The sequence below is a fragment of the Haemorhous mexicanus genome, chromosome 17, assembly GCF_027477595.1.
Source record: "Haemorhous mexicanus isolate bHaeMex1 chromosome 17, bHaeMex1.pri, whole genome shotgun sequence".
Taxonomy (NCBI): Eukaryota; Metazoa; Chordata; class Aves; order Passeriformes; family Fringillidae; genus Haemorhous; species Haemorhous mexicanus.
The window spans coordinates 4,167,016-4,192,815 of record NC_082357.1 but is presented as its reverse complement, the minus strand read 5'-3'; the positions used below and the strand labels follow the sequence as shown (position 1 = coordinate 4,192,815).

The 25,800-nt window shown below is 40.6% G+C and overlaps 1 protein-coding gene across 36 annotated transcripts in view; it reads right to left on the bottom strand.

Annotated features, from left to right (window-relative positions):
• RBFOX1 (RNA binding fox-1 homolog 1) overlaps positions 1–25,800 on the bottom strand; it is a 1,186,796-nt gene that overhangs the window by 233,342 nt on the left and 927,654 nt on the right. For 4 of the 36 annotated variants that reach the window (XM_059861577.1, XM_059861566.1, XM_059861582.1 and 1 more), the window contains exons 2-3: positions 9,939–10,043; positions 6,911–7,131 (exon numbers count right to left, since the gene is read on the bottom strand). The exons of 31 other annotated variants lie outside the window; for them this stretch is intronic. Coding sequence is in view for 4 of the 5 variants with exons in the window: in XM_059861566.1 (XP_059717549.1) it covers positions 6,911–6,997 (87 nt within the window). In the remaining variant the exon portion in view is untranslated. The remainder of the gene's footprint in view (positions 1–6,910; positions 7,132–9,938; positions 10,044–25,800) is intronic. One more of the 36 variants, XM_059861567.1, reaches the window with a different exon arrangement.

The window sequence follows — 25,800 nt, the reverse complement described above, 5'->3', positions numbered from 1 at the left end:
CTTCTGGCTGGGGGAGCCAAGACAAACAATTGGCTTTTATAGAGAACCCAAATCTTAAAAGATTTGTCTTACTTAAGGGATGAAAAAATAAATAGAACTTATCCTAATGATAGCTATTTCATGTCTGGAAATAATTTTTTTCTCACAAACTCAAATATTCTTCTATTTATTCCCCTTAAAAAAACCTGCAGTCAGAAAAGCCCAGATTTACCCAGTTTTTGCCATACCAACACACAAGCTAGTGGCCAGAAGTATAGATCATCATGTCTAAAACTCACTAATATTGATATCACATGCAAAACAGGAAAAGGAAAAAAAAAAAAAATCTGCCTGTTGAGTGTCAGATGAAATCTGCCAGGTGAAAAAAGCCCTGACTATAACAGAGCATTGACTGGGCTGACAGAATAAGAGGTCAAGGAGGTCATGCAGCATTGCCTTAGCCATTGGAATTGTGTCACCCATGGATTTCCAAAATAAAGGCCAGTAAGTAAAAAATTATGCAGGTGGCAGGGCAGAATAACCACTTGTTTCTTAGCTGAAGTAAAACTATCTAGATAGGCTATTTTTCTTACAATTATCTTTTTGGTCAATGGGGAAGATATTCCATGTCCTTAGCCTCCCTCTTGCCCCACTCAGCAGGTAATTGATGATAACTGCACTTATTAGCAACAATTAAGGGCAAGTTAAGAGAACAAACTCTTGCAATAGCAATAACCAAACACTTGCCAGCTGTCTGCAGCCTCTTGAGCAGATGACAGGTTTCACCAACAATGCTTACTGGCTACTGGCTTGATCCATGGATTAAAAGGAAAACCAGTTTCATCCAAGATGGTATGGAGGAGATCACCTTGAGTGCCATCAAAAGGCACAGCCAGGACAAGGAAGCCATCAGGCCTAGCCACCATGGGTTTAAAAAGGCAGGTCCTGCTTGACTGGCCTGATGTCCCCCTAAGGTGACCTGCTCAGGGGATGAGGGCAAGGCTGTGGCTGTGCCTGCCCAACAGCATTTCCCACAGAACTGTCCTGGAAACTGGCTGGTCCTGGCTTGTGTGGGTGCAAGGTTCTGTGTGACTTCTGGGTGAGGTTCCCTGTGTGACTTCTGGGTGAGGTTCCCTGTGTGACTTCTGGGTGATGGCCAGGCTGAGGGTGGGCACTGGAGCTGCCCCAGCTGGGGCAGGGCATCAGCAGGATTCCCCAGGGCTCAGCACCAGCATGAGCTCTGTTCTGTAGCTTTATCCACGCTCTGGACAAAGGGGCTGAACGTCCCTCAGGAAGGCTGGGGATGATACCAGGGACCCGATGGAGGGCCCTGGCCAGGCTGGCTGGGCCCAGAGCAGCAGAGGAGTCCAAGTCCTCTTTGGCCACCAAGGCTGGGTGGCCTGGTGGCCAAGTCCCCTTTGGCCACCAGGAGCCCCTGCAGCAGAAAAGGCCCTGGGGTGCTGGACACGACCCAGCACATGGCCATGACACCTGGCTTGTATGAGCCACAGTGTGACCAGCAGACCAGGGCAGTGACTGACCCCTGTGCCACTGCTGAGGCCACACCTCAAATCCTGGGGTCACTTTTGGGCTCCTCATGCCAAGGAGGACATTGAGGGGCTGGAGTGTGTCCAGGGCAGGGAATGGAGCTGGGGAAGGGGCTGGAGCAGCAGCAGGGGCTCAGCCTGGAGAACAGAAGGCCCAGGGGGAACCTTCTCATTCTCTACAACTTCTTGGCAAGAGGTTGTAGCCAGGTGGGGGTCGGGCTCTGCTCCCAGGCAACAGAACAAGAGGAAATGGCTTCAAGCCGTACCAGGGGAGATTTAAATTGGATGTTAGAAAGGGGCTGTCAAGCACTGGGACAGGCTGCCCAGGGAAATGGTTGAAACATCATCCCTAGAGGTATTTGAAAAGGGGAAATTAAAAATTAAGCATAGATGTGGCACTTAAGGACATGGATTAATGCTGGACTTGGCAGTGCTGGGTTAACAGTCAGACTTGATAATCCTAAAGGTCTTTTCCAAGAAACAGTTCTATGATTCTGTGATTTCCAGACTTTTAAACATTGTTTACAAAAATGTTCAGCTATCAAAACAATAAAGACCATTTTCATCACTGACACCACCACTTCACATGTGCTAAAAGCACTTTTGATACAAAAGGGGGAAAACCTTTGCAACTCTCAGGCTGAGAAGAAATGTTAGATATGGTCTCTGAAAAGTAAGACAAGATGCACACTCAGATGAAAAGGATTGCAATAGTGAAACATATTTATCCTCCCCTCACAAAGCACTGGGAGCACAGTACTAGTAACAGGAGAGGCAGAGCAACACAATCAAGCCAGAGTAAATCTGCATTTAAGCTAAATCATCTCCTTGCTGCATTTCAAACAGGCAATTCAGCCAATGTAAGCAGAAATTACGCTCTGCTTTCCACTAGATCATAATCTAAAACCAACAGAAACAACCATCCACCACTGCAGGCAACACTGGAAGAACTCAAACCTCTTCTCATTGCTATTTCAAAAGAATTATTCAAATAAAACCCACCAAATTACAAAAGCCTTTTTCATGTAAGGTGACACAACAAATCCATAGCATTCCCCAAGACTGGAATGCCAGAATGCAAGTGTGATTTTGCAGGTAGCCTAACACACTGACACCTCCAAGTATTCAGAGTATACCCACTGCTAGCACTTCCCAAAACAGCACTAAAACAGGGATTTTCCAGATGGGTAAAGTGATGGCACCGTGATGAAGTCTGCACCACTACTTTTCACAGCATATTCTATGCAATTCTCTCCGCCCTAAAATAAAATGGAACACTCTCCAGATTACCACTTTTGCAGTTGTCAGTCAAGCACACTGGTTAACCAGTTATGGAAAATCAGATACACAGGGAAAAAAAAGTAAAATCAAAGTACCTTCAGAATCATCTAAGCTTAAGAATTATGTACTTAAAAGTACAGTAATTGCCAATATATTGAATTATTTAATCACCAGCCAATTTTCTGTTTTTCTTCTCCAGCTCACCTCTTTATCACTACATAAATAAGTAAGCAAATAAAAGCAAAAAAAGATTTTAGCTTAGTTTTTAAAAATTACATTTTTAACAATGAGCACAAGCTTAAATCCTCAGAACTCTTAGAACTTTTTGAGTCACTATGTAAAAATAAAAACATATTTTAAAAAAATGCTCATCTATTTAAAATATTCATAAATAATCACATATTTATAATGTTTTATATAAAAGTGCCACCTTTTCTTTTAAATAGAACTGTCTATCTTTCCAGAGCCTTGTAGTAGTTTACTGAAAAGTCTAAACAATTTCAACTTTAATAACTTTTATATTAATTTCTGTGAACTCCTCTTTCTCTGCTAAATGGAAATGGAGCTACCTAACTCAGTCATGTAATAAATAATTTAGCATCCATTATTAAAATGTCATATATTGCATGTGTGTTTTCAAAATATTTTATCATAAATCTAGCATTCCAAGTAACCAGAGCAACTGCAAACATTTTACATTTAGAGGATGGAGCTGATATGATCTCTCAGACATAATTTAACAAAATACCAGTATTCTCTGCATTGTGGACAGTGCAGCCTCAAAACAAGCTTTGTAACTTAATGACAAGTGGAGCTTGGTGTCACATCTATTCTAAGAACTGCGAGAGGGCACAGGAGCACACTCCTGGCCAGGGCAGAGGGAGCTCTGCCATCAGCACCCCCCGAGCGCAGCCTCATCCGGACAGACGGGCTCCCCCTTGGGAATCAAATGACTCAACTGGGATGGGGACCAAGGGCAGGAGGAGAAACCTCTGACTGGATTGACACTTAATCCTAGATGGCATTTCTTTCATTTCCTTTGCCAGGAGGAGCAGCAGGGCAGTTTGGACACAACGTGGGCCTTGCTGCCCTCAGCACACACCATGGCTGCACTGCAGTCCCTGCCTGAGTCCTCGTGGCCGCAGGGCTGTGACAGCCCTGGAGCCACCAGTGGGCTCTTTGTGCCAAGGCAGAAAATATCTCCCGACCCCCAGGAGGCATAAAGCTATTTATGCATTATTTGTACTTTCACATGATCTTTTTTTTCCTCAAATAGTTTTACCCAGGAGAAGGAAGGAGGAGGCAAAAAGATATTTTCTCATTTAAAAATGCATTACTAAGTCGTAGGCTATCATTCTAATAAGTTTAAGGTATATTTATTTACTGGAAAATAAGTTTGCCTGTATATTTAATGGAATTTGATACCCATCAACATTCTGTAACCCTGGACCTTATCTCTCTCCAAGAACAAGAGCGTTTCACTTTCCATCATCTCACTCCAACACATCATTTCAGTACAAGGAACACAAATCTCCTCAATAGAACACATGCAATTAGGAAAATGCACATGGCTGCTCAGGTGAGGCATGTCCAGAGACGTACCCACAGCATCCACCCCTTTTGTGGCATTCACACATTGCACTGCTCCCTAACAAGAGGGTGTGGCAGGAGCAAGCAGAGGATGCAGGGCAGGGTTTACTGATGAATTTAGGAGAGGCTGGAGCAGCTGTTCATCCACAGCATTAACTAAAACCAAAAACAGCACTTGAAGGTGCAGGACCTCTGAAGACAAACCTTGCTCCACAGAGATTTCTCTTGCTCAAATGTGCAACACAAAACACAAAAATCTCCCAAAACAGCCCCTAAATCTCTAGGCACTGCTTTCATACACAACCTTGGAATAAACCCAGCTGGAAATCATGGGGAATCCCTGGTCACAGGTACACCTACTCTCTGTAGAAATCCATGCAAATAAATAAACTGGCATCTTTTAAGCCTATAAAATGTTAAAACTGCCTTGTGTTCAAAAATAGTTCAGGGTTGTGGTTCTCAACCTGAAACCCAGAAAAAAAAAAAAAAGCCAAACGTTTACATAATCAGTTTATAAAGGCATATTTCTGAAGAAAATTTCCATTAAAGTTCAGAATGTTACGTAATTACTGCTTAGAAGAGGATGATATAAATATGCCTATCAAATGTCCTTTGCATTATTTATTGTAGATACTTAGATTTACTTTAAGAGAAAAATAATAAGCATTCTGTTGTCATAAGCTGACCAGAAATACTGTAAGTGCAGGTAAAATCTTGCAGGACAAATTGCTCAAACCATTTAATGCTGCAATTCACTCATTAGGACGATAACTCAGATCTGTGCTTGGTTTCCAAAATGCCATTTTCAGGTCTGCTATCAGGGAGAGAGAAGACAAGAGACTAGAGAAGTATTCATAGAAAAAACACCTTGCAACTGCATCTCTATTTTTTATTTCAGCAGTTCCTGACTATTTCAGATCCATGATAAAGGAGTAACAAAGGCCTGGAGATATCTTTCTAAGGAAAGAATGAAGAGGAAAAAGATTGAAATAAGGCATCCCAAATTTTCAAAGGGCCCTTTCTTCTAACCTAACTGCTTGGATAATGGGTCCAGAGTGGCATTTTGTAATGACAGCAACTTTCCAACAAATCAATAGTTATTTAATTCCCAACAAGCTCTCGAGTCCATTAAACCTGATTACATTCACCCATTTCAGTTGGGTGCAGTTATTTTTCCTACACCAGCACTTAATCTATAACAGGAACTTATGAGAACTTTCAAAAGCAATTTCAACATCAATCAGCATAGAGTGAAAGGCACGATTTGCTTGTAATTATTTATTGGACAGGATGGCAGAGGGTCTGACTGAGCTCCAGAGTCCGACCTTCACCCCCAAATTCTAATGGGCATGAAGGCCTGCTGGATGTGTCTCACTGCATGAAAAACAGCCTTAGCTCACACGTGCCCCAAGACACAGATTCCCAGTACCTGATGAACGGCCACTGTGCAGTGCTATATTTCTATTTTAGACATATGTGTCTGATACTAAGCCTGAAGTGAAGAACACAACCCACAGTCTTCTATTACTGAGGGGACCTATATGGAAACCCACCTGTTTCATGCTATGATTGCCCCTCCATGTCAGCAAAGTGCTGGAGAAAAGAAGCACAATGGAGGTTTCCCTCTCCCTCCCAGTTAATTTGACTTATCCCTAGCACAGCACAGAAATGCCCTAACACACCTTGGTGTCTTGACCCTTTCAATACACAATATCCAACAGCTGCCACTTAGTTGGTACAATTCCATCAGAATTTAGAAATGTTAACTTTTCCTAATGTCTTCTAATACTGTAAACAACAGGATACTTATGGCTTAATTAGCATCTACATGATGTATTCAGAATCTCAAGTCTAACAGAAGAAACTTCAGCAGCACCACTCTTTTGATAAAAATAAAACCAAAAGCACAACAACAACAACAATCTGGTAGTTGCCAGCTGACTCCTAAATATACAGAACTCTTGCCCTGGAGCAAGATCTTACATTTGAGGGCTCAAAGGAATAGGATGCGTATAAATATTCTTTGCAGGTGATATATTTCTATACACACAAAACCACAACCCCTTTTTCATTCTGTGGGACACGTAACACAGGAATTAATGCATATTTAACATTATTCCTATGTGCTGTGCTAAAACACTTAACCTAAACACATCATGGTAAGTTACTTTGTCTTCTGCCCTGCCGTGGGAATGCTGACTCCCTCAGAAACCTAGAATGGATGGCAAATCCTCTGCCCTGTGGTCAACCTCGTGAAGCAAAGGCATGAATGTTAAACAGCAGACAGATCAATACAAGCAAATATAGCTCAACTACACCATTTATTCAGCCATGAGAGATGTCAATACACAGATTAGGGTGATCCATCTTTTTGATTTCCTACTGTCTTCTCACCGACTACATGAGAGCTTTTGCCTGTATTAAAAGTGTTTGCTTTCTCAACCATAAAAATTCCAATTATTGCTCTAAGTGCGCAAGAGTTAAGTTGCTTGTTGGAAGTGGCCTTGCATTACCTGAACAAGTCCAGCGAAGTATGGTGCTGCAGGCAGAATCATTGGCACTCCATAGGGATGTAGCAAAACTCCTTGAGACGACAACATGGTTTAAGTGATAGTATTACTCCCACTAAAGCTAAACACATCAATTGAAAGTTAGGGGAAAATCTATATACCAACTTCTTCCAAACTCAGAGCTAGAACCAAATAACTTCTGTCAGGGGCAAAGCCCACATCAGCTGTAAAAAAAAGAAAAAAATTGACGTCAGCAACACTTAATGTTAAAATTTTCTTCAGAGACAACAGATAGAGACAACAGCTGCAAACCTAACTCTACCCAAAAAGGAAGGTGCTATTTTGGGAGCAGCTTAAGTAACATGACTAGCCAACTACTCTTTATCAGTTCAGATTAAGTGCTAAACACATAGAGATCAAATTCTGTACAGATCTACTGATTAGAAATAATATTTTTCTATCAGTTCTGGCATATACATGACAACAGTTACTATCAGAAGCCGTTTTCAAAATAATCAGGTTTATCATGATTGCATAATTAGATATTTCCCTGGATTTATAAGCTGTTAAACAATGTTCATGTGAGCCTTTACACTTCAGCCTGTTATACTGGGTACATACTCTGTTTTTATTCATCATATTTTTCTTGTTTGTTTTGAATAAGTGAGCTAACGCCAGCTAATGACTTCTATTAGCGTAAATTATATTTTAATGGCTTTTCTAACCTTTCACAACATCTATGTTGTTAAATTGAACATAACTATTTTAAAAGAACACATTTTCCCATTAGAGTATTTCAACTCTGTTCTCCAAATCAACTTACACTGCTGGTTTAAGAGACAAAGGACTGAAATTTAGGCTGGTTTCCTCCCTAAATCAAAACAGATTTGACTTCAAATGTACTGCTTGCAAGACATTCTATTCCACAGCTCGTTTTTACTTTAGACAAAACCAACTTAGTCATTAACACCTGTTTTATGTGCTATCTATCTTCTATTGCAGATGTAACTAATGACAAGAATTACAATTGAGCAAGACTTTTTTATTTCAATAAAGAATTAGTCAGGTACTTACAACTCCATGTTACAAGTGAAATAATAATAATAAAAAAAAATCTCTTACAGTCTTCGAATTATCAGGGTGCTTCACACCACTAATTTCAGCTACTTGATTTTGTTGCATAATTACTTTCCCAGATAACTAACTGCAGACAAGATTTGATGTGATACTCAGTTATTTAATGTCACATTTTGACCGTCGTGGAAGGTTCTCAGTAATTGATTCTCGCGTACCACGGCGGCCGTGCTGCAGGATTTGGAGATCTCCCCGAGCAGCTGCCTGCTGGCCCTCCCCAGTGCCAGCCTTACCCCACTGCTAACTTTAGATGTGGAATTGTGACCCTCAGTGGTGCTCCCTGCAGGAGCTGCCAGCGAGGCCAGCAATTGTCACATGATGAAGTGATGTTCACCCCACTCCATCTCCTGTTTCAGAACTGCTTCACTTGGCTGTTGGGATGATGTTGTTCTCACTGCTTATCTGACCATGCTTAGCTATAAATCCTATTTCTTGGTCTTATCTTACCAAGGAAGAGAAACTCTGCAGTTTAATTACTAAGCAAGCTGACACATCATAGATTTTTTTCCGAAAGATTGTCATTAATTCCAATAGAAAACCAGTCACTAACTTTCACAGAGAAACACATAAACAAAAGGTATATATGAGAAAGCAAGCTGCAGTCACAACTCACTTATTAAAAATACTTAATTTCTAAAAAAAAAAAAAAAAAAAAGAAAAAATTCATTTTAACTACTGCTCAATTGTTTCATCTAGCAGAATGAGCTGCATTTGAAAAGAAAGCAGATTTCTTTCACCCAGGAATGGAGATTACAAAATGGATTCTGCAAGCTTTACTCAAATGACTCCAGTGGGACAACTGACATAAATACAGACTGTTAAATTGCTCTGTAAAATACCTGGCAGGTTTTTTTGTTTCAGCATGTATATATTTGATAAGATGTTAGAAAACCTGAGTAGGAAGATTTGCACAGGAAAGCACAGGCTCTAGGGGAGCTTTTCTGTGATCTATTTTGGGACAGATTTTTTTGAACATTTTCTTTAATTACTTTGGCACAAGGCAACCTGCTGATGAAATTTCCTGATGACACAAAGTTGGAAGGTACTGTCAAAACTCGAAAGGATAAGGATATTACATAGAAAGAACTGCTAAATCTTATGGACTGCATTAATCAAAATTCAATAATACAAAATGCAAGGTCATGCTCCTAATGACAGAAACTTCAGCGCTAAACTCAGGAGGAAGAAAAGCAGGATCTCACTGCATCTGTGTAAAACATTTCAGATGCTTGTGAGATATGAATAGGAAAAGGAAAATTTTCAGTATTTCTTAATTTTAATTCTTAATTATTTCTTGTTATCTTAGAGTTACTTCCAACAGAATAGAGTTCTCTTCATCCACATTAAATAGAAGAAAAAAAAGAAATGGTCAAATTCAAACACAACCATTGTAGATAAACTCCTTTTTGTGTACATAAACTCCTTTTTGTGTTCAGGGGAATGGAATAACTCTGTTGCAACAGAAACCTAAATTTGATTTGTTTATCCCAGCAAAGAAATCTGTGAATAGGGAAGAAAACAGTAGGAGGAAGAGACTAAGCTAAGGACAATCCTGACACTCTAAAAATCCAGAAAAAACTAGTTATGAATAAATTTAGGCTGAACATATTTTTCCAAGTTCGGGGGTTTTTTTGAAGTATTTTGGTCTTGTCTAGTGAGGGTCTAGAACAGCCTTCCAAATGCACAGTAACAAAAAAGGGTGGCTTATAACAGAATATGATGCAAATAGCAGTGGTAGTGTGAGCTCAGCAGCTTCCAGGGGGACACTTCTAGCCCTTTGCCAGCAGTATAAACATCCCAGAATAACACAAATACCAAATGTCTGAGAAGCATTGCTGTTTCCTACAGTGCAGATAGCAATACACAAAAACAAATGTTGGAAACAAATCGTAATTACCTGTTTTAACGTAAGGACGCTTTGCTTGCCTCACTCTAACAACATGCTTCTAAATGTGTAGGTGTGGGGCACTCCAGGTGCAAGCTCTGCCTGGATGGCTGGGCTCTGAGGACATAGATGGACATCATGGACATCAGTCCCATGTGTGCACCAGCTACCTAAGTTCTCACAAACCTCTGCCAAGCAAAACCACAGAAGCACAGCAGAGCTTTACTCTCGTCTCCGCCCCAGTCCGGGCTCAGAACTTGTGCCAATGCCTCTACATCAGCTCCACCACTTCAGATGGCACCACACGTTGCCTCTCCCTCCCAACCACACAAAAAGGACATTTCACTGGGGTTTTACAGCTGGCCCTTAGTTAGTATCAATGGTCACTCCTGTTCCGCTGGAATATGTTGAATGAATGAAATTTGACCACTAAGAGTGCTGAGGACTGAGAGAATGAGCCAGAAGAGCACTGGTGAGGCTGAGAGTTCTGCTTCACTTCAGCATGATGAAGGTCAAGCATGGACCTAAACACTTGCGGGAGGACAAAGGCAGAATGGTCAGGACATGCCCATCAAGCACCTCTCTGATGTCCTTGGCGGTGACAGCACCCACTGCTGCAGGGCTGCTCCTCCCTCCAAAAAGTTAACTCTGTGTGTGGGTGGAAAAGGGGAGATCCTCTATTTTAAACAACTACACAGCTTTGATTTCCATTGCATTCTAGAAAATTATAATGCTGTTAGGAAAAAAAAAAATAAAATAGGTTAAGCCATTTTCAGTGTGCTCATGGAGGGTATGTTACTTTCAGCTGTTCCCAAGCCCTAGTTGGCTTTGGTTTCTTTCATTGAAAATTTAAATGGATTTTCTGAAACTAAAAATTGATTTCAGCAATGAGAGAGGAAGAATGAACAAGAAAAACACATGAACACTTTAGCATTAGATGTAAAGTGTGTATTCACAAATAAAATGCACAATTTGTTTAAACTATGCAGAATTTTACCAAAGGCAGGTTTTATTAACAAAAAGCTGCTTTTAAAGGTGAAGAGTATAGGTTAAGCAAGGTAGGGTAGAAGTAGGTGGTCACAAAATTCATATGTATTTCAGGCCCAGCAATCTAATACCAAAATCTCATGTTTAAGCACAGAACTGAAGTACTGACAGGAGTGCTCTAATAGCAGTTTCACTGAAGGCTTGCTAAGAAGTTGTTTAAATGGGAAGGAAATGGAGACTGCTGTACAGCACGGATGCACAGATACAGAAATAAAACTGGAAATATGCCTGAAAACTGGACTACACATTCAGGAGAAACAAGAAAAATGAAAGTGGTGCAAGAAAGATCAGAGTTTTGATTCCACCTGCATGTAAGATGCAAATGGCACATTAGGCAATGACCAAAATACTTCCTCAGGCAAAAGCAGATGCCTAAGTTTTGCTATGGTACAAGGTGAAGGAAAAAAGGAAAGGGAAAAGAAAAAAGGAAAGGGAAAGGAAAAAAGGAAAGGGAAAGGAAAAAAGGAAAGGGAAAGGAAAAAAGGAAAGGGAAAGGAAAAAAGGAAAGGGAAAGGAAAAAAGGAAAGGGAAAGGAAAAAAGGAAAGGGAAAGGAAAAAAGGAAAGGGAAAGGAAAAAAGGAAAGGAAAAGGAAAAAAGGAAAGGAAAAGGAAAAAAGGAAAGGAAAAAGGGAAAGGAAAAAGGGAAAGGAAAAAGGGAAAGGAAAAAGGGAAAGGAAAAAGGGAAAGGAAAAAGGGAAAGGGAAAAGGGAAAGGGAAAAGGGAAAGGGAAAAGGGAAAGGGAAAAGGGAAAGGGAAAAGGGAAAGGGAAAAGGGAAAGAGAAAAGGGAAAGGGAAAAGGGAAAGGGAAAAGGGAAAGGGAAAAGGGAAAGGAAAAGGGAAAGGGAAAGACTTCAGCAGCTTCCCTGGGGCCACAATGCCTGGAAAAGGCAGATCCCTGCAATGCAGTCATCAGCCAATCAATGATGTATGCTCTAATCAGATTCTGACAGAAGTAATCTATTTAGACCATTTTTCTGCCAAATAATTAATCCTTCTTAATGCCTGTATCTAGTTCAAAATACCACAAACAATAGTTCTTCCAAATGCTGCACAACACCAATGAACTTCAAATCATTTCTGTTTCCTTCCTACACTGGCCTAACTTTCCTGTCTCTCAGACCATAAATAATTCAGGTACCACTTTGGCACCCTCTTCAGAGCTTATGCTATGTCATATTTGAATCTTTGAAGTTCAAGTCTCCCATTTCTGATCACCTTTCCCATCGTTCAAATGCTCTCAATTTTCTCTTGAAGGTTTCTCAGAGGTTTTCTGATAGAGGAAACCCCAAAACTGAAAGGACAAATTGGTTTCCAAGTCTCCTGATAATTTCCCTCCTCCACAGCAACTCTAGATTACTGTCTCTAGAAAAGGATTACCAGCCACCAGCACCACAGAAGCTTTGAAAAAGAAGGTGAGCTGCTGTTGATCAGCATTGCCTGAGGTGATCTGGCATTAAAGGAAAGATGGATAGGCAAAGGAAGCTGTCCTGCACATCTCCCCCCACCCTCCCCAGCACAACTGCTGCACTTGACTTCCACAGACTATTTCCACCTTTCTGCAAAAGCCATTTAGGGCTAAAGGCTCTTCAAGTGCACCAGGAGCACGATCCAGGCTTGGCCCATCCTCAGCTGCTCCCTGTTCCCCTCTCCCCTGCAAGAAGAACGTGTAGGAGCTGCTCGTGCCAGGTACCAATTCCCCAGCCAGCTCCCCCCACATAGAACAGCGAGCCAAAGCACACCAAGGCGTTTTACTGACTCCTAAAGCAGAAAATGCCACCTGTACAAATCAAAGCTATCTGCTGGTCTCATACTGATAACCAGTACAGCAGATGCCATCAGAGTTGTTTGAGTTCATTAAGCACCTCAGTTCACACTAGAGAATAGGGCAAGAACACAGAAACTGTTTAGAAGTGGGAGAAACCACCATTTTCAAGCATGTGGAATTCAGCATATTCAGAATTAACACATTTTTCTTCTGAAGTTAACGTTTCCATTTAAAAATTACATTTGCATCTAACAATTACATTAGCTCTTGTGAGTACATTTAAAACTAGCAGCAGGTCAAGATGAACCCAGCTGATTCTCCAGACAGAAGACAACAATGCTTCAGTTCCCCTAAAGTTCAGATTGTAGCCTCTTTCTTCTAAATATAAAATGATAGTTCATTTGGAGATTTCTAAGATAAATAAATAATTCCACTCCTGCCAAATACAAGAGCTTCACACAGAAGCAAAAACTTGGGAAAGAAATTAAGGCTGTTGCCCTGCAGGCCAATTGGCCTTGCAACATTTGAAGTGCAATATTTCAGTAAATGTTTCTGAGTACACAGCCATTCCTTTCTCTCTGGTTTCACCTTCCTTTCCTATTGGCAGTGCTGTGGTCTGAGCCATGGGCTGCTGCACTATTTCACTGGCCTGTTTACTGTGCATTTCTGATGGAGTGCTCCCATAAAGATCACTTCTTTCTCTACCTGCATTGCCCCAAAACACATCCTTTTATTACCTTTATCCAGCACTTGTCATCCCCTTCAAAGGCTCACTTCAGCCTATTCCTACCCAAGCTATAACTGTCAACAACTCCCAGATGAACATCCTTTGTCTTGCCTTGAATACTGTGCTCCTTCACCTCCTGACCAAACCCCAAATGGCATTGATGCTTTCCCCTGAAATTGCCTGCTACCAGCTAAGACCCTCTCTAAACACCTGTGAACATTCTCTTTCAGCCCATAAAACCTCCTCTTGCCACAATGCCACACAAAAACACGGACTGGGGGATAAGCTGACTGTCCAGTGGCATGGTGACCAATATCCCTGCTCCTCTGCAGGTCAGCTCTAATTTGTATCCATTTCTGATTGTAAATTCCTTTGAAGAGAATTGAATCAGGCACAAGGAGATCACCACAATGTCAGCAATATAAAACAACACACATGCTTAAAAGATACACATCTACTTAGCTTCACTTTTTCCACAACTCCTAAAGGCAAGGCTTGCCCTCTTCTGCCTCTTGGAAACCCTCACTCCCTGCTTAGACTGGACTGCTGAAAGATCAGAACTTGTCCCCTGACAGCAGGGAGAGTGATTTACCCTTCAGTGACTCGCAAGACAATTTCACTTTCATGGGTGATAAATGTATGCCAGAGAAAAGCAGCAGGTCATAAGTGGAGTTAAGGGATCCCTCAGTGCCTGGACTTGCCTTGGGCTACCACAGCAACGTAGGGACCTGTCATCAGCTCTACATAGCAAGGCACAAATTCAGAACAGTCTGTGAACAGATACTGTCTGAAAAAAACAACCAAATATAGGTGTCTTTTAATTTAGCTGCACTTTCATACCAGTTAGAAAGATTCTGGATCACAACCACATTATTATCCCAGCATTTGTGTAAAAAAAAAAGCAGGATGGATTTGAAAACCTCAGTTATTCCATGTGCTGTGCTTTGCACTAGAAAAAAGAATGACATTGGGCTGCAAGGTGCCACACAGAAAGGCTAGAAAAGCTCCTAAAGCTATAAAAAGTTGTGGAACACACCTCCATAGGCCTGCACAACTCTGCTTGTGGAGAAACCTCCTCTGTGTGCCTCCTGGATTACTCAGAAAAGTTAGCTGCAAAACTGTAGGAAAACACTGTCACTTTAAGTAGCAAGAGTTGATTTTGACATCCAGACATCACAACTTACTCACAGCACTGAGGATGTGTTACAAAGTTCTGCACTTTGTTTCTTCTGCCTTAGTGAGCACTGCATTGTGTTCCTTCTCTTGCAGAGTTCCATGCTGGCTTTTGTTACATAACTCTGATCAGCTGGATAGCTGTACCGAATCACTTGAATTTTCCCTGTTGGCCCTTTTGAGAACACACTCTCCCCCATCTCCAGACTACTTCAGATCTCTTTCTCTACTCTGCTCTTGAGATTATCTGCATTTTCTAAACCAGCTGAGATTAGCCTCCAATCCATGAGAAGTTAAGCAGCTTAGAAAATTTTGTATGAAACACAGAACACTTTCAAGATCTCATGTTTGTTTGATATTGTGCAGTTACATAGACTAACTACTGAAAATTATGTACATCTTCCACAAATGATAAGCAGTATCACATACATCTTCAGTAAAATCTCAGGTTGTATGTATACCTATTTCACAAAACACATAGTAGAATCATACTTGCATTTATCTTCCTTTATCTCTCTCATTTATTCTTCTCCTTTGTGTTCTGAATACAGGATGACCATGAAATACCTATCTTTGCATGTATTTTGTCAGCAGGTAAAAAAGGCTGTAATCTTCCCCTTAGAGTATATTCATTTGCAAATACAGCTCAGCAGCAAAAAAACCATTTTTCCTTGCAAATCAGGAACAGACTGACTGTAACCAATACCCACCCTAAATAAATCCCAGTCATATACCCAAGCCATGCTATGAGAGCTCCTCATCCATTCCACACAGGATTTTGGGCAATATCTGAGCGCTAACCAGTCTCAGTACCTGTTCATGGGCAAATTCCTATGGGCACCAACACCTCAAAGAGGATCTCAGGAATACATCCATGCTGTACACGAGACAAACCACCTGCCTGTCACTGTCACATCCCAGGCTTCAGTTGTGTGCAAATGACAGAGATGACTGACAGGCACATGTTTTTATTGTCAAATCTGGTCAAATAGACATTTCTTTACAGCTGTAGTCAGGCTACTCTAACTACTGTATCACAGGAAGCTATGACTCCTTCTTGACCCCAATTAGAACATTCATTATTCATCAAAGTACAGTTTTCATTTGCTTCCCTTGGGAGCAGCAGAGTATCACTGTGAGGATCTTTCCGTACATCTTCACCCCCTTAATACACTCAGGATTTGCTGACAAGTAACAGCTACTTATTCCCCCGAGTCAAGCTCATATTAATAGGACTGCACAGTGAGTCAGGAGATGGTATTAAACCCTGCCTCCTGCCTGTACAAATACATCATTCAAGCACCCTACCACGCCAAGTGCAATGGTTTGATTGCAGAAACCAGCAGAGGGTAGATATCCTAAGTGAGCAGGGTGCCTTGGAGATACAACCAATTCAAACCCCAAAATAATAAAGACCCTATAGGTCTTTAAAGGGATCAGAGGGAATTTCTGTTCACTACTGACAAGTTTCATATTCTCAAGAGATAAAATACCAAGACTTGAAGGCATTAGATGTAATGTAAGTCATAGCTCTACTCAAGACATTGGCAGTAGTTTAAGTGCTAAAGTTTAGCCAAGAGCTACAAGCAAGGAGCATCTAAGGCAGGCAGGATTTGGCTGAGAGCATTAGAAAGCTCAGCTGATACGGAGTTTGCCTCCATATCTGAAAGGCAGAAAGTTAAGAAAGATTTTTCAAATTCATTGCTACTTCATGTCTGAAGCCAATTCAGTCCCACAGATACTTGCCAATGCACATGTTTGGAGACACACCTATCCCACTCCTAAACTCAGTGTGGGGTCTTACACTTGGCCTATCCAGGCCAAGCTCAATCCTGGCTTTCTCTGAGATAAGTCACATTTCTTCTGCCCCAGTCTGAGGGTCTGTGACTGAAGCCAGATCAGTGGCAATGGGGTTGCTCTGGTTCTCTGCAGGCACCTCTCTGTAAAGAGCTGGTACACAGGAGAATTAATTTGGAAGAACAAAATTCCCTGGATTAAGCTTCAAGGAATGTTCCTGGTAACAGAGCAAATAGCTCTCACCTGAACAAATCACATCATGTGTTTACTTTTCTCCCTTCCCCCAAGACCTATTAAAAATATTCTACTTATTTATTCCACATTCCAGTCCTATGTATTCTTCAGCAATCTCAGTGGGTACTGAATTCATGGGAATACTTGATTTCTAATGATGTCTCTCACAAATTTCTTAGGACATTGTAAAGCTAGGGGGATCATGCTACTGCTCAGAATAACAGAGGAGGAGAGAAAGCACCTAAGATCAGAAAACCAGAAGTGCTATATCAGTGCCAGATGGTAAAAAGCCTTTCTTGCCTTTACTTTACTTTTCTACTTTTTGCCAATTCCATTTGATATTGGGAGTGAATAGAGAAATAATGGCCTTTTGAATCTCACCTTCATTTAGGTTTTAATCAACCTGTGCCAGTGCCTTCAGAAGGGACCAGCAAAGGACTGGGATAAATTTGTGCAGAGAAGGAAAACAGAAGAGGGTTACTTCTATTTTTATTGAAATCAGTGCATTAGTGAATACTCACTAAAATTAGTGAATATTAGGTGGATATTAGTAAGATTTTTGTTGCTGCAAGAAATAAGACAAAGAATAAGTAGTCTCCTTCTAAGACCTCAGAAGCTGCCAATTCTCTTGCAGTACAAGATCAGGGGATCAGACAGCAAAAATTGAACTCAAACTCTTGGAGTGAGAGCATCTTACCTTCTCTCAAAAGTTTTTCAATAGTGATTTGTTCTTAACCAGAAGAAATAAAACATCTGGTACTATTTGGTAAAGAGCAAAACCGACAAAATACATGTGACCCAACACCAGGAACATATGAAAAAAAGAAATGTAATATTCCTCTGCAAGTTTGAATTTGAGGTGTTCAACAAACATGAACTGCACAGGAGGTTCATAGGACAGACCTGACTTTTGCACATCTGGATTATAAATGCTATTACTGGAACATCTATTTCTCTTGCATTGCACTGACAGAAAAGCACTGAATAGCTGCTTCTACAGAACTGTCAGATTTCAGGATAATTAATGAGGCAACTTGGAGTAATGGATTCTTACAGACATTATTTTCAAAGGTTTTTATAATTACCTCTTTTTTTTTCTTATTGATAGGTCTTCTTCACAGCCTCCCTTCTTGGATGCTTGTGTGATCTGGTACTAGTGCCTAACAATATTTGTGTTTTTGCACTGATTTATATGGCCATTTGTGGCCAAAGAGATAAATTTCCTGATTTATCCTCAACCCTTCAGCCCTAATTAGCCCCTTAGGATCACATGAAGTAAACACTGAAATATTTTTGCTCCACAGCCCTAACTCCTTGTGAAGCTCTGAGAGTAACCAGTGTACATCACTCTCACGGATCAGATGCTGCCTGCTGTAACTCAGCTTCCTTAATCAAGCTGAAAATAGCTTTCCCTTGGAGTTTTTATAAACCAGTTGCAAAGTTCATTTTCTTCTGGAAATGGGCACAAATTACTTGTACAATGTTAATGTGAATAAACATTTAAAACTATTCTTGAGCAAAATATACAAGAGCACGCTGACAGAAAATGCACACTCACTGTATGTTGCATTAATTTCACAGCAAAGCCAAGGCTAACACTCTCAGCAGAAGTCAATAAACTGATCTACTCCAGCAGAAATTCTGATCCTGCTTTTCTCACCCAGGAAAATTCATGCCTGCATTGCATGCCAGAAAAAGAGCCCAGGAATGCTCCATTCCCACGCAGGTTTCTAGAGACACCTGCCTGGGTTGTTTGGCTGCTCAAAAACACAAAGGTTTGTTTCTTATGAGCACTTCCCAAGAGACACACCCCATCAAACTTAGTAATAAATAAAAAATGAAAATGAACCCTCGCCCCGTGCCCAGTTTGTGTTTCACCTTGAAAACAAAAGTTCTCTACAAAGAGAAGAACCCCAGCATTCCTGCCCTTCTTACAAAACTGTAACTAGAAGTTCCTGTTTGAGTTTCCATTTGTCAAAACTGCAAGAGTAATTCGCCCCATCCATTGAGGAGCATCTACTGACACTTGAAGGGGCAGACCTGAAACCCCTGGTTAGATTCCAGGTAGGGGGGAAGGAGATTACGAAGTACTGCTAGCAAGTCCTTGCATTAAAAACAAACAAACAAACAAAACAGTGAAGAATCTACATTCTATGGTAAAAGTTATGGCCATTTTGCAAAATGACATTTCAACAAGCTCCTGAAACACCACTCCTCCCTGTTGGGGTGCATAATTTTCCAAATAACCATGCTTTTAATACATTTTTTTCTTTGAATTAAGTTATTTATGTCCATAAAAGGGATGGTTTAGTTCATAGAATCACAGAATGATTTGGCTTGGAAGAGACCTCAAAGAACATCCAGTTTCCATGGTTCTGCCCTGGACAAGGACACTTCCATTAAAGGAAGTTTGCCACAGTTCCATCAGCCTGACCTTGAAATCTTGCAGGGATGGGGCACCCCCAGCATCTCTGGCCAGCCTGTGTGAGTGTCTCACAACCCTCCCAGTAAAAAGTTTCTTCCTGTAAACCCACTCTCAATTTAAAATCATCTCCCTTGTCCTGCTACTCCATGTTCTCACAAAAAATCTCTGTCCATCTTTCTTGCAGGCTCCCTTCAGGCACTGGAAGGCCACAATTTGGGCACCCCAAAGCCTTCTTTTCTCCTGGCTGATCAAGTTCTCTCAGCCTTTCCTCAAGGGAGAGGTGCTTCATCCCTCTCACCATCTCAGGGCCACCCCTGGATATGCTCCAACAGTTCACAGAATGGGTCAGGCTGGAAAGGACCACAGTGGGACATCTGGTGCCACCTCCCTGTTCCAGCAGGGCCACCCCAGAGCACAGGCGTGTGTCCAGATGGTTCTGGAATCTCCCCAATGAGGGAGACTCCACACCCTCTCAGGGCAATCTGATCCAGAGCTGGATGCAGAACTCCAGGTGGGGTCTCACCTCACAAAGGATTTTGAACCACCTTGTTCCAATGGAAACCTGCATTCCTGAGTCAGGCTCACTGGATTTAGAATATTTCCAAAGCCTCAGAAGTCCTGCTGTCAGAAGCAACCTCAGCAAGCTGCAGCTCTAGAACTGTGGGCAGCAGCAGCTCAGGAGCCGTGAAAATATTACCGACTCATGTTCTCAAACATTTTTAATAGGTGACTTTCTGCAATGATAAAAGCTACAGAAAGTCTAATTTTAGGATCTGTTCATCATTTGTGTCTGGAACATTTTCTTCTACATTTTATTTTGAGGCAAAAACAAATCACATGCTGGGTAGTTGCAATCTTTCAGTGATTTGCCTTAATGCATCCAGATACAGTATCGTGGATACCAGCGTTACATAAAGCAACTTCCAACAGTTGACAGGTACATTAAACCCAAACAAAATCAAAGCAGATCAGCACACAAGCACTTTTCCATCAGGGAAGCCATTTGTACAAGAGTCAAGCTCTACAGAGACATCTCCCTGCCCATACAGTGCAACTTCCCTTGCCCAGGGAGCACTGGGGGATGCTCTGCCCTGAGCCAGATCTAAGAGAGTAAAGCTGTTTGAACCTTGCCTTGCCCAACTGATGCCTTGGTAACAGCACAAACCTTCACTCAAAAATAGTTCAAGATACCTAATGATGCCTCTGTAGTAATAGTTTGTCAGTAGCTGTTTCAGTAATAAATCAAAGTTAATGCACATTCCTAATTTCTGTATTAGCATTCACAACTCGGACATTATTTCAATGTAAAACATATGGTGAAATCAAATTAGTAGTAAAAAAATCAACTCAAGCCATAGAGAGATTTGAAATTCACCATTAAATAAAAACTGCTGAGTATCATCACTTTTTAAAAAATGGAAAAGCATAAATTCAACCAAAATAAAAGATTACTGTGCGAATACTTGACGACTAATTACATAATGTACCTTTACAAAATTACATAATAGGGGTGCAGCTTATTTCCCTGTTTGCTCTTTGAAAAATAGATTGTTTAATAACCCATCAAAGCTATCTGTAAACCACGGCAACAATAGAGCAGATGTTGACTGTTGTCTTGTGCCTCACAGACATAATTAAATACAATGAAACACTCATGCACCCAAATAATGGAGGACAAACAAATACAGCAATGCTGCTCTATAAACATAATAAACCTCATTTACTGGGCACCTGCCTTGTATTAATCTGTGATATTTAAACCAGGGTAGAAGGTATTGATTTGCCTGCAGACCACAAAAACTACAAAGAATTCCTGGCAGTATAAAGGAGCTGGGACTTGTGCAATACTGATCCCCACGCTGTTGAGAGGGAACAGAGCTCAGAGGGAATCACCTTTTCTACTCTGACCATGCCAGGACAGGACAGCTGTGTCTCCTGTACAAAAAGGTACCTGAATTTATGACCCTGAACAATCCAACGAGGCTACAACACATTGTGCCTGCTGTGTAATGAGAGTCTTAAGATGCCTGTGGAAAACCAGGTTCCCCCTTTGATGGCAAAACACATTTCCTGCAATTATTTCCTGTCCCCTCTCCCAGTCTGCCTTTAAACATGCAATGAAAAGCAAAGATTAGGTTCGATAACTACTCAAGCAAGTGGTTTTCTGCTATGACAATGTCCCATAACATTATTCAATACTCCAGTTCACATCAAAATTTCAGAAATTTTTAAAAAAACATCCTTCTTATCTTTGTTTCTATAATCAAATGCAGATACATATTTTCTTTGATAATATCAATATTGTTCCACTGTTTGAAAAGGATAATTATGTAAATCAATACAAAATTAAGTACCTCATCCTGCAGTTGCTATTAAGAAACAAAGTTTCCAGGCAAAAAGGCAACTTCAAAAATTATCACTCACGGGTAGTGTAGAGCACTGAGGCAAATTTTGGTTAATAAAAACAAAAATTATTTTTAAATTATAATGTTAAATAAGTGTTCTTATTTGTTTTTATTTTAGGTAAAGAATATAAATCTGCTTTCCTTACTGCAAATGTATTTTGCCTTTATATTTCATTTAGTTATTTCTAAGAAACAAGACAGACTATAATGTGATCTGCATCTCTTTATGGTAATAAAGCCATGCTAGTCTCCTTCCATAGACAACAGTATAAAGCATAAATCCAAACGGAAAACAAATGGAAGTATAATGCCACTGTGAAGCAAACCAATCAACCCTAAAACAGCTGAGATAGATCTCATCCAGTAGTTCATTCATTCTTTATAGAAAAGAAATGAAAATATTCCTAGGTGTATCAGATTAAAAAAAAGAAAAAAAAAAAACAAACCAACCACCCTCAGCAGCTCTGAAAGGTTGTAAAGCACTAAATTCCTTTGATTTATGAGGCAGCGTCCTCCGCACTGAGCAAAACAACTCAGCATGCCAGGACCCTTTTCCCTGAAATTCCTTTATTAACAGAGCCCAGCTCTGTGAGTGAACAAAAGCACTGGTGCAGGGTATATAAATCATTAATACTCTGCCTTGCAATGGCTGAATTTCCTGGGTGAGCTGGGAAGCCTTCCTGCACAACAGGGATTTTGGGCTTGGAATTGGCTGCTATGAAATGTACTTCATCATCCGCCGTGTTTGATGCTTCCCAATAGCTTTGTACTTTTCCTCTCCCTTTTCTCCCCCAAGCCCAGCAACTGCAATAGAAATTTATTGGATTTTATTTCTGCAAATAAAAGGAAGAGGAAAGCAGGAAAGGAGCAAGCAAGCCTATTTAGAAGCAGAATCCTTTCCCTTTAATTTAAAGGCAGGTTGTGTGCAAGTAAAATACAGTATTGAGAAATTAACTTGGCATTTTAGTAATTTTTAGTAGTTTCCCACGTTAAATTGAAAAAAAAACTTGAAAAAGAAAAAAATCCAATCAAAGAGGCTTTACCCATAAAAAGAAAAAAAATCAACTATCACAAAAAATGTGACTCCTCTCCAAATTAAGTAATCTTCTATTGGAGCATTTATTTATTTTAATGGCAGGCAGGAAGAAGGGCACAGGAACTCCTGAACTCTGCTGTTTCAGTGTTTTTACTTTTGGTGTATCAAAAAGCTTTCCAAAGAGCAACAGGCAAATTCATGTGCACGTGCCAAGCCTGCTATTCCAAGTGAAGTTGGCAGAGATGATATCAAAGGGAAAGCAAAAACATAAACCAAGCCCCTTGGAATTGCAGTTTCTCAATGTTCCTGTATTTTTGCAGCACGACTTGCTGAACTTGGGTAGGGAATATCGAAACTACATATCCTGCCCCTGAAGTACATGCAATACAGCACCAGCAAAGCTGAATATTTTCCCAAACTTTGAGATGAAATAGCAAGTAATCTTGATGAAACATTCTGTGCTAAAGCATTCCTGTTGTGGCTAGACTTGGGAAAAACCAAAGAGCATGACAGACAGAGGAATGCTGAAAAAGCAGCCTCAAACCATATGCTACCCATCAGGGAAAATGACACACATTGCAAAGGTGACTGGGGATCCAAGCAGTGCTCCAGCCAGGCCAGAGCACAATTCCAAAGGCACATCAGCACCGATCCCAAAGGCACATCAGCACCGATCCCAAAGGCACATCAGCACCGATCCCAAACACATTCATCCCATCTAAGCCATAAATATTTAAGGCCCTTGGAATGCTGCTTTGCAAAAGTGAGTAAGCTGAAGTCAGAAGAGGGAAACATTCCAGTGGGCCATTTGACACTTCTGCAGCCATCCAGCAGACTCCAGATTACAGGAATAAGCCTGAAATGCATGCAGGAGTCCCTCTGCATTACACAATAATGACATCCTGAACGGAAATAAATGAAGCCCCTGCAGTGCTATTCTGTCAGCTTTTGAAAGTAAATAACTTCACTTCTGACAAGACAGAGACATTTTTTTCCTCCTCCTGCCACAGAGCATTAATTGAGCCATGCAGCCATGTAACATCCCAGAGACAGGACTAACACATGACAAGGAAGAAAGCTTACAGAGGGGACACTCATGGAATATATGGGCTGCCTAAGTTCTTTTCACCCCCAAATTTTCACATTAGCTCTGTTTTGCCAATATCTCCTTCTCAGGGAGAACTTTTAACCTAGTTTTTGCCTCCCTTTACAATGCTTACTTTACCTTATTTCAAAGGAACACTTAAATTTCACACTGCTTCATCAAAGATAGCGCTTATCATAAGCGTGTATTTTAAAACTTCTTATCTTTCATTGTTGGTAAATAAAGCTTCATGCTCATAATCAATATCTATAATTAATTATTTCATGTATACATGACTTACTGTCCACAACAGAGATAATGATGATGGCTATCAAACAAAATGCTATGAGAGGCAAAACCAAAGAAGTCAACTTCAAAACTACATCATAATTACAATAAACATTACTGCAAGTCAGTAAGGAATTGAGGCAAGGCATATTAGAACTAGAAGTATATACACAAGCCATAAATATGAGATGACAGTATAAAATTGATGTACATTTACAAAAAAAGTCATACTCAAGCTATCATAGTTATGAAGATCAACAATTTCTGGTGCATTTTGAAATAAAGGGTTAAAAGGTAAATTTAAAGAGTATCTAAGATGAAAGCACTTGCATTCTTATTCATGAGTACCTGAATATCCTAAGTATTTCAATTTTGAATACCACAGAATTTCTTTCCATATCTGGAGGAAAAAGTAAAAAATCAGTGACTCACTGCAAACAAAAAATAATTCACTGAACACTTCAGCTCTTACTACAGTATCTAATTTTGATTCTGCCTGTGTTCAACACAATGAGAGAGAGCAGGATCAAAACACAGCGAGATCTCTCCACAGCTGGAGCCTGCTCTAGTGCAAAAGACCAAAGGCCCAACTCCAGCCAGCCAGGAGAGCACAGACATTAGATATGCTATTTTCTCTAATTAAATTCACTGGGCTGCTGCACTGACAGAGTGGGAGGGGAAGCAAAATGTAAAAGAAGTCAATGGTGCTGCACTAGGCAACTCGGAGGGAAATGAGCAATGCCAGCAAGGAAATGACAGCAGGTTCTCAGGAGGGCTCTTGCACTACACATCACACTTTCCAACTGATAAATCAATCGCACATGCACCTTTAAAAGGCAGGAAAGCTTGAAGGATTCTTAGAGGGTGTTGACTTCTGCTTTCCACCAACATTATTCTAACTCTATAAAACAAGGTGATAAATTCCAGTGTCACAATTTTTATCACTTTCCTTTATGCCACCTATTAAAAACTTCAAAAATATTTTTAGCAGGACTAATATTAACATGATCATAGTGCTTATTTACCAACTCAGAAATACACACATTGAAAACCAGAAAAAGGTCAGACTAGTTTTGAATGGCTACGGTCAAAAAAAAAAAAAATCTAAAACTGAAATATCTATTGGCTGCCCTGAGAAAAACCCCTGCTTACATAACCACCACAACACTTTCCTTGGCATAAAACACCACGCCACTTTTTTCTTTTTTTTTCCCCCCATAAAATATCCATCCATACACATTTTTAGCAAATATAATGAATGGGGATAACTTGCAAATAGCTCACAACGGAATATCCAGGCATCCCTTCTCAGATAAAGCCTTAAAAAATGTTTAAAGAGATTACTTAGTAAAAAACAAAGGTTCTAAGCCAAAAATATTCACCTGCTCCTGTCACACGGAAGCTCCTTTGCAACTGCTCTTGCTCTTATAGTCCAAAGCAGCAGGTAACCTTCTTAACAGATTCTTCGGGTTTGTTGAGGAGTTTTTGTGTTTGGAGCTGGTTTTCTTTTTTTTTGGTTGGGGCTTTCCCCCCTCCTCCTTCTAGTATTTTAAGAGGCGAGTACTTCACTAGAGCACGTCCTCTCCTTTTGTGAGCGACTGACCTCGTTTGACAAGGCTGGAGTTAAATGCCCCAAACCAGCTCTTACTCAGAATGAGAGCTGCTACAGCACTTGATCTCTAAGCCACTTCTCATTAGCCTCTGGAGCAGCTCTTGGGAGACAAAAGCTATGCAAACGTGGAAATTGGGCTTCATTCACAGGTGCAGTCACAAACACCAGCTCTCGAGTTTGTTGGTGAATACCAAACGATCTTATTTACCCTGATCAGGACAAACAGCAAGGCATCATTCCTGAGATCCGCACTAGCAGCCCTCCTGGATGCAACAGCTGCA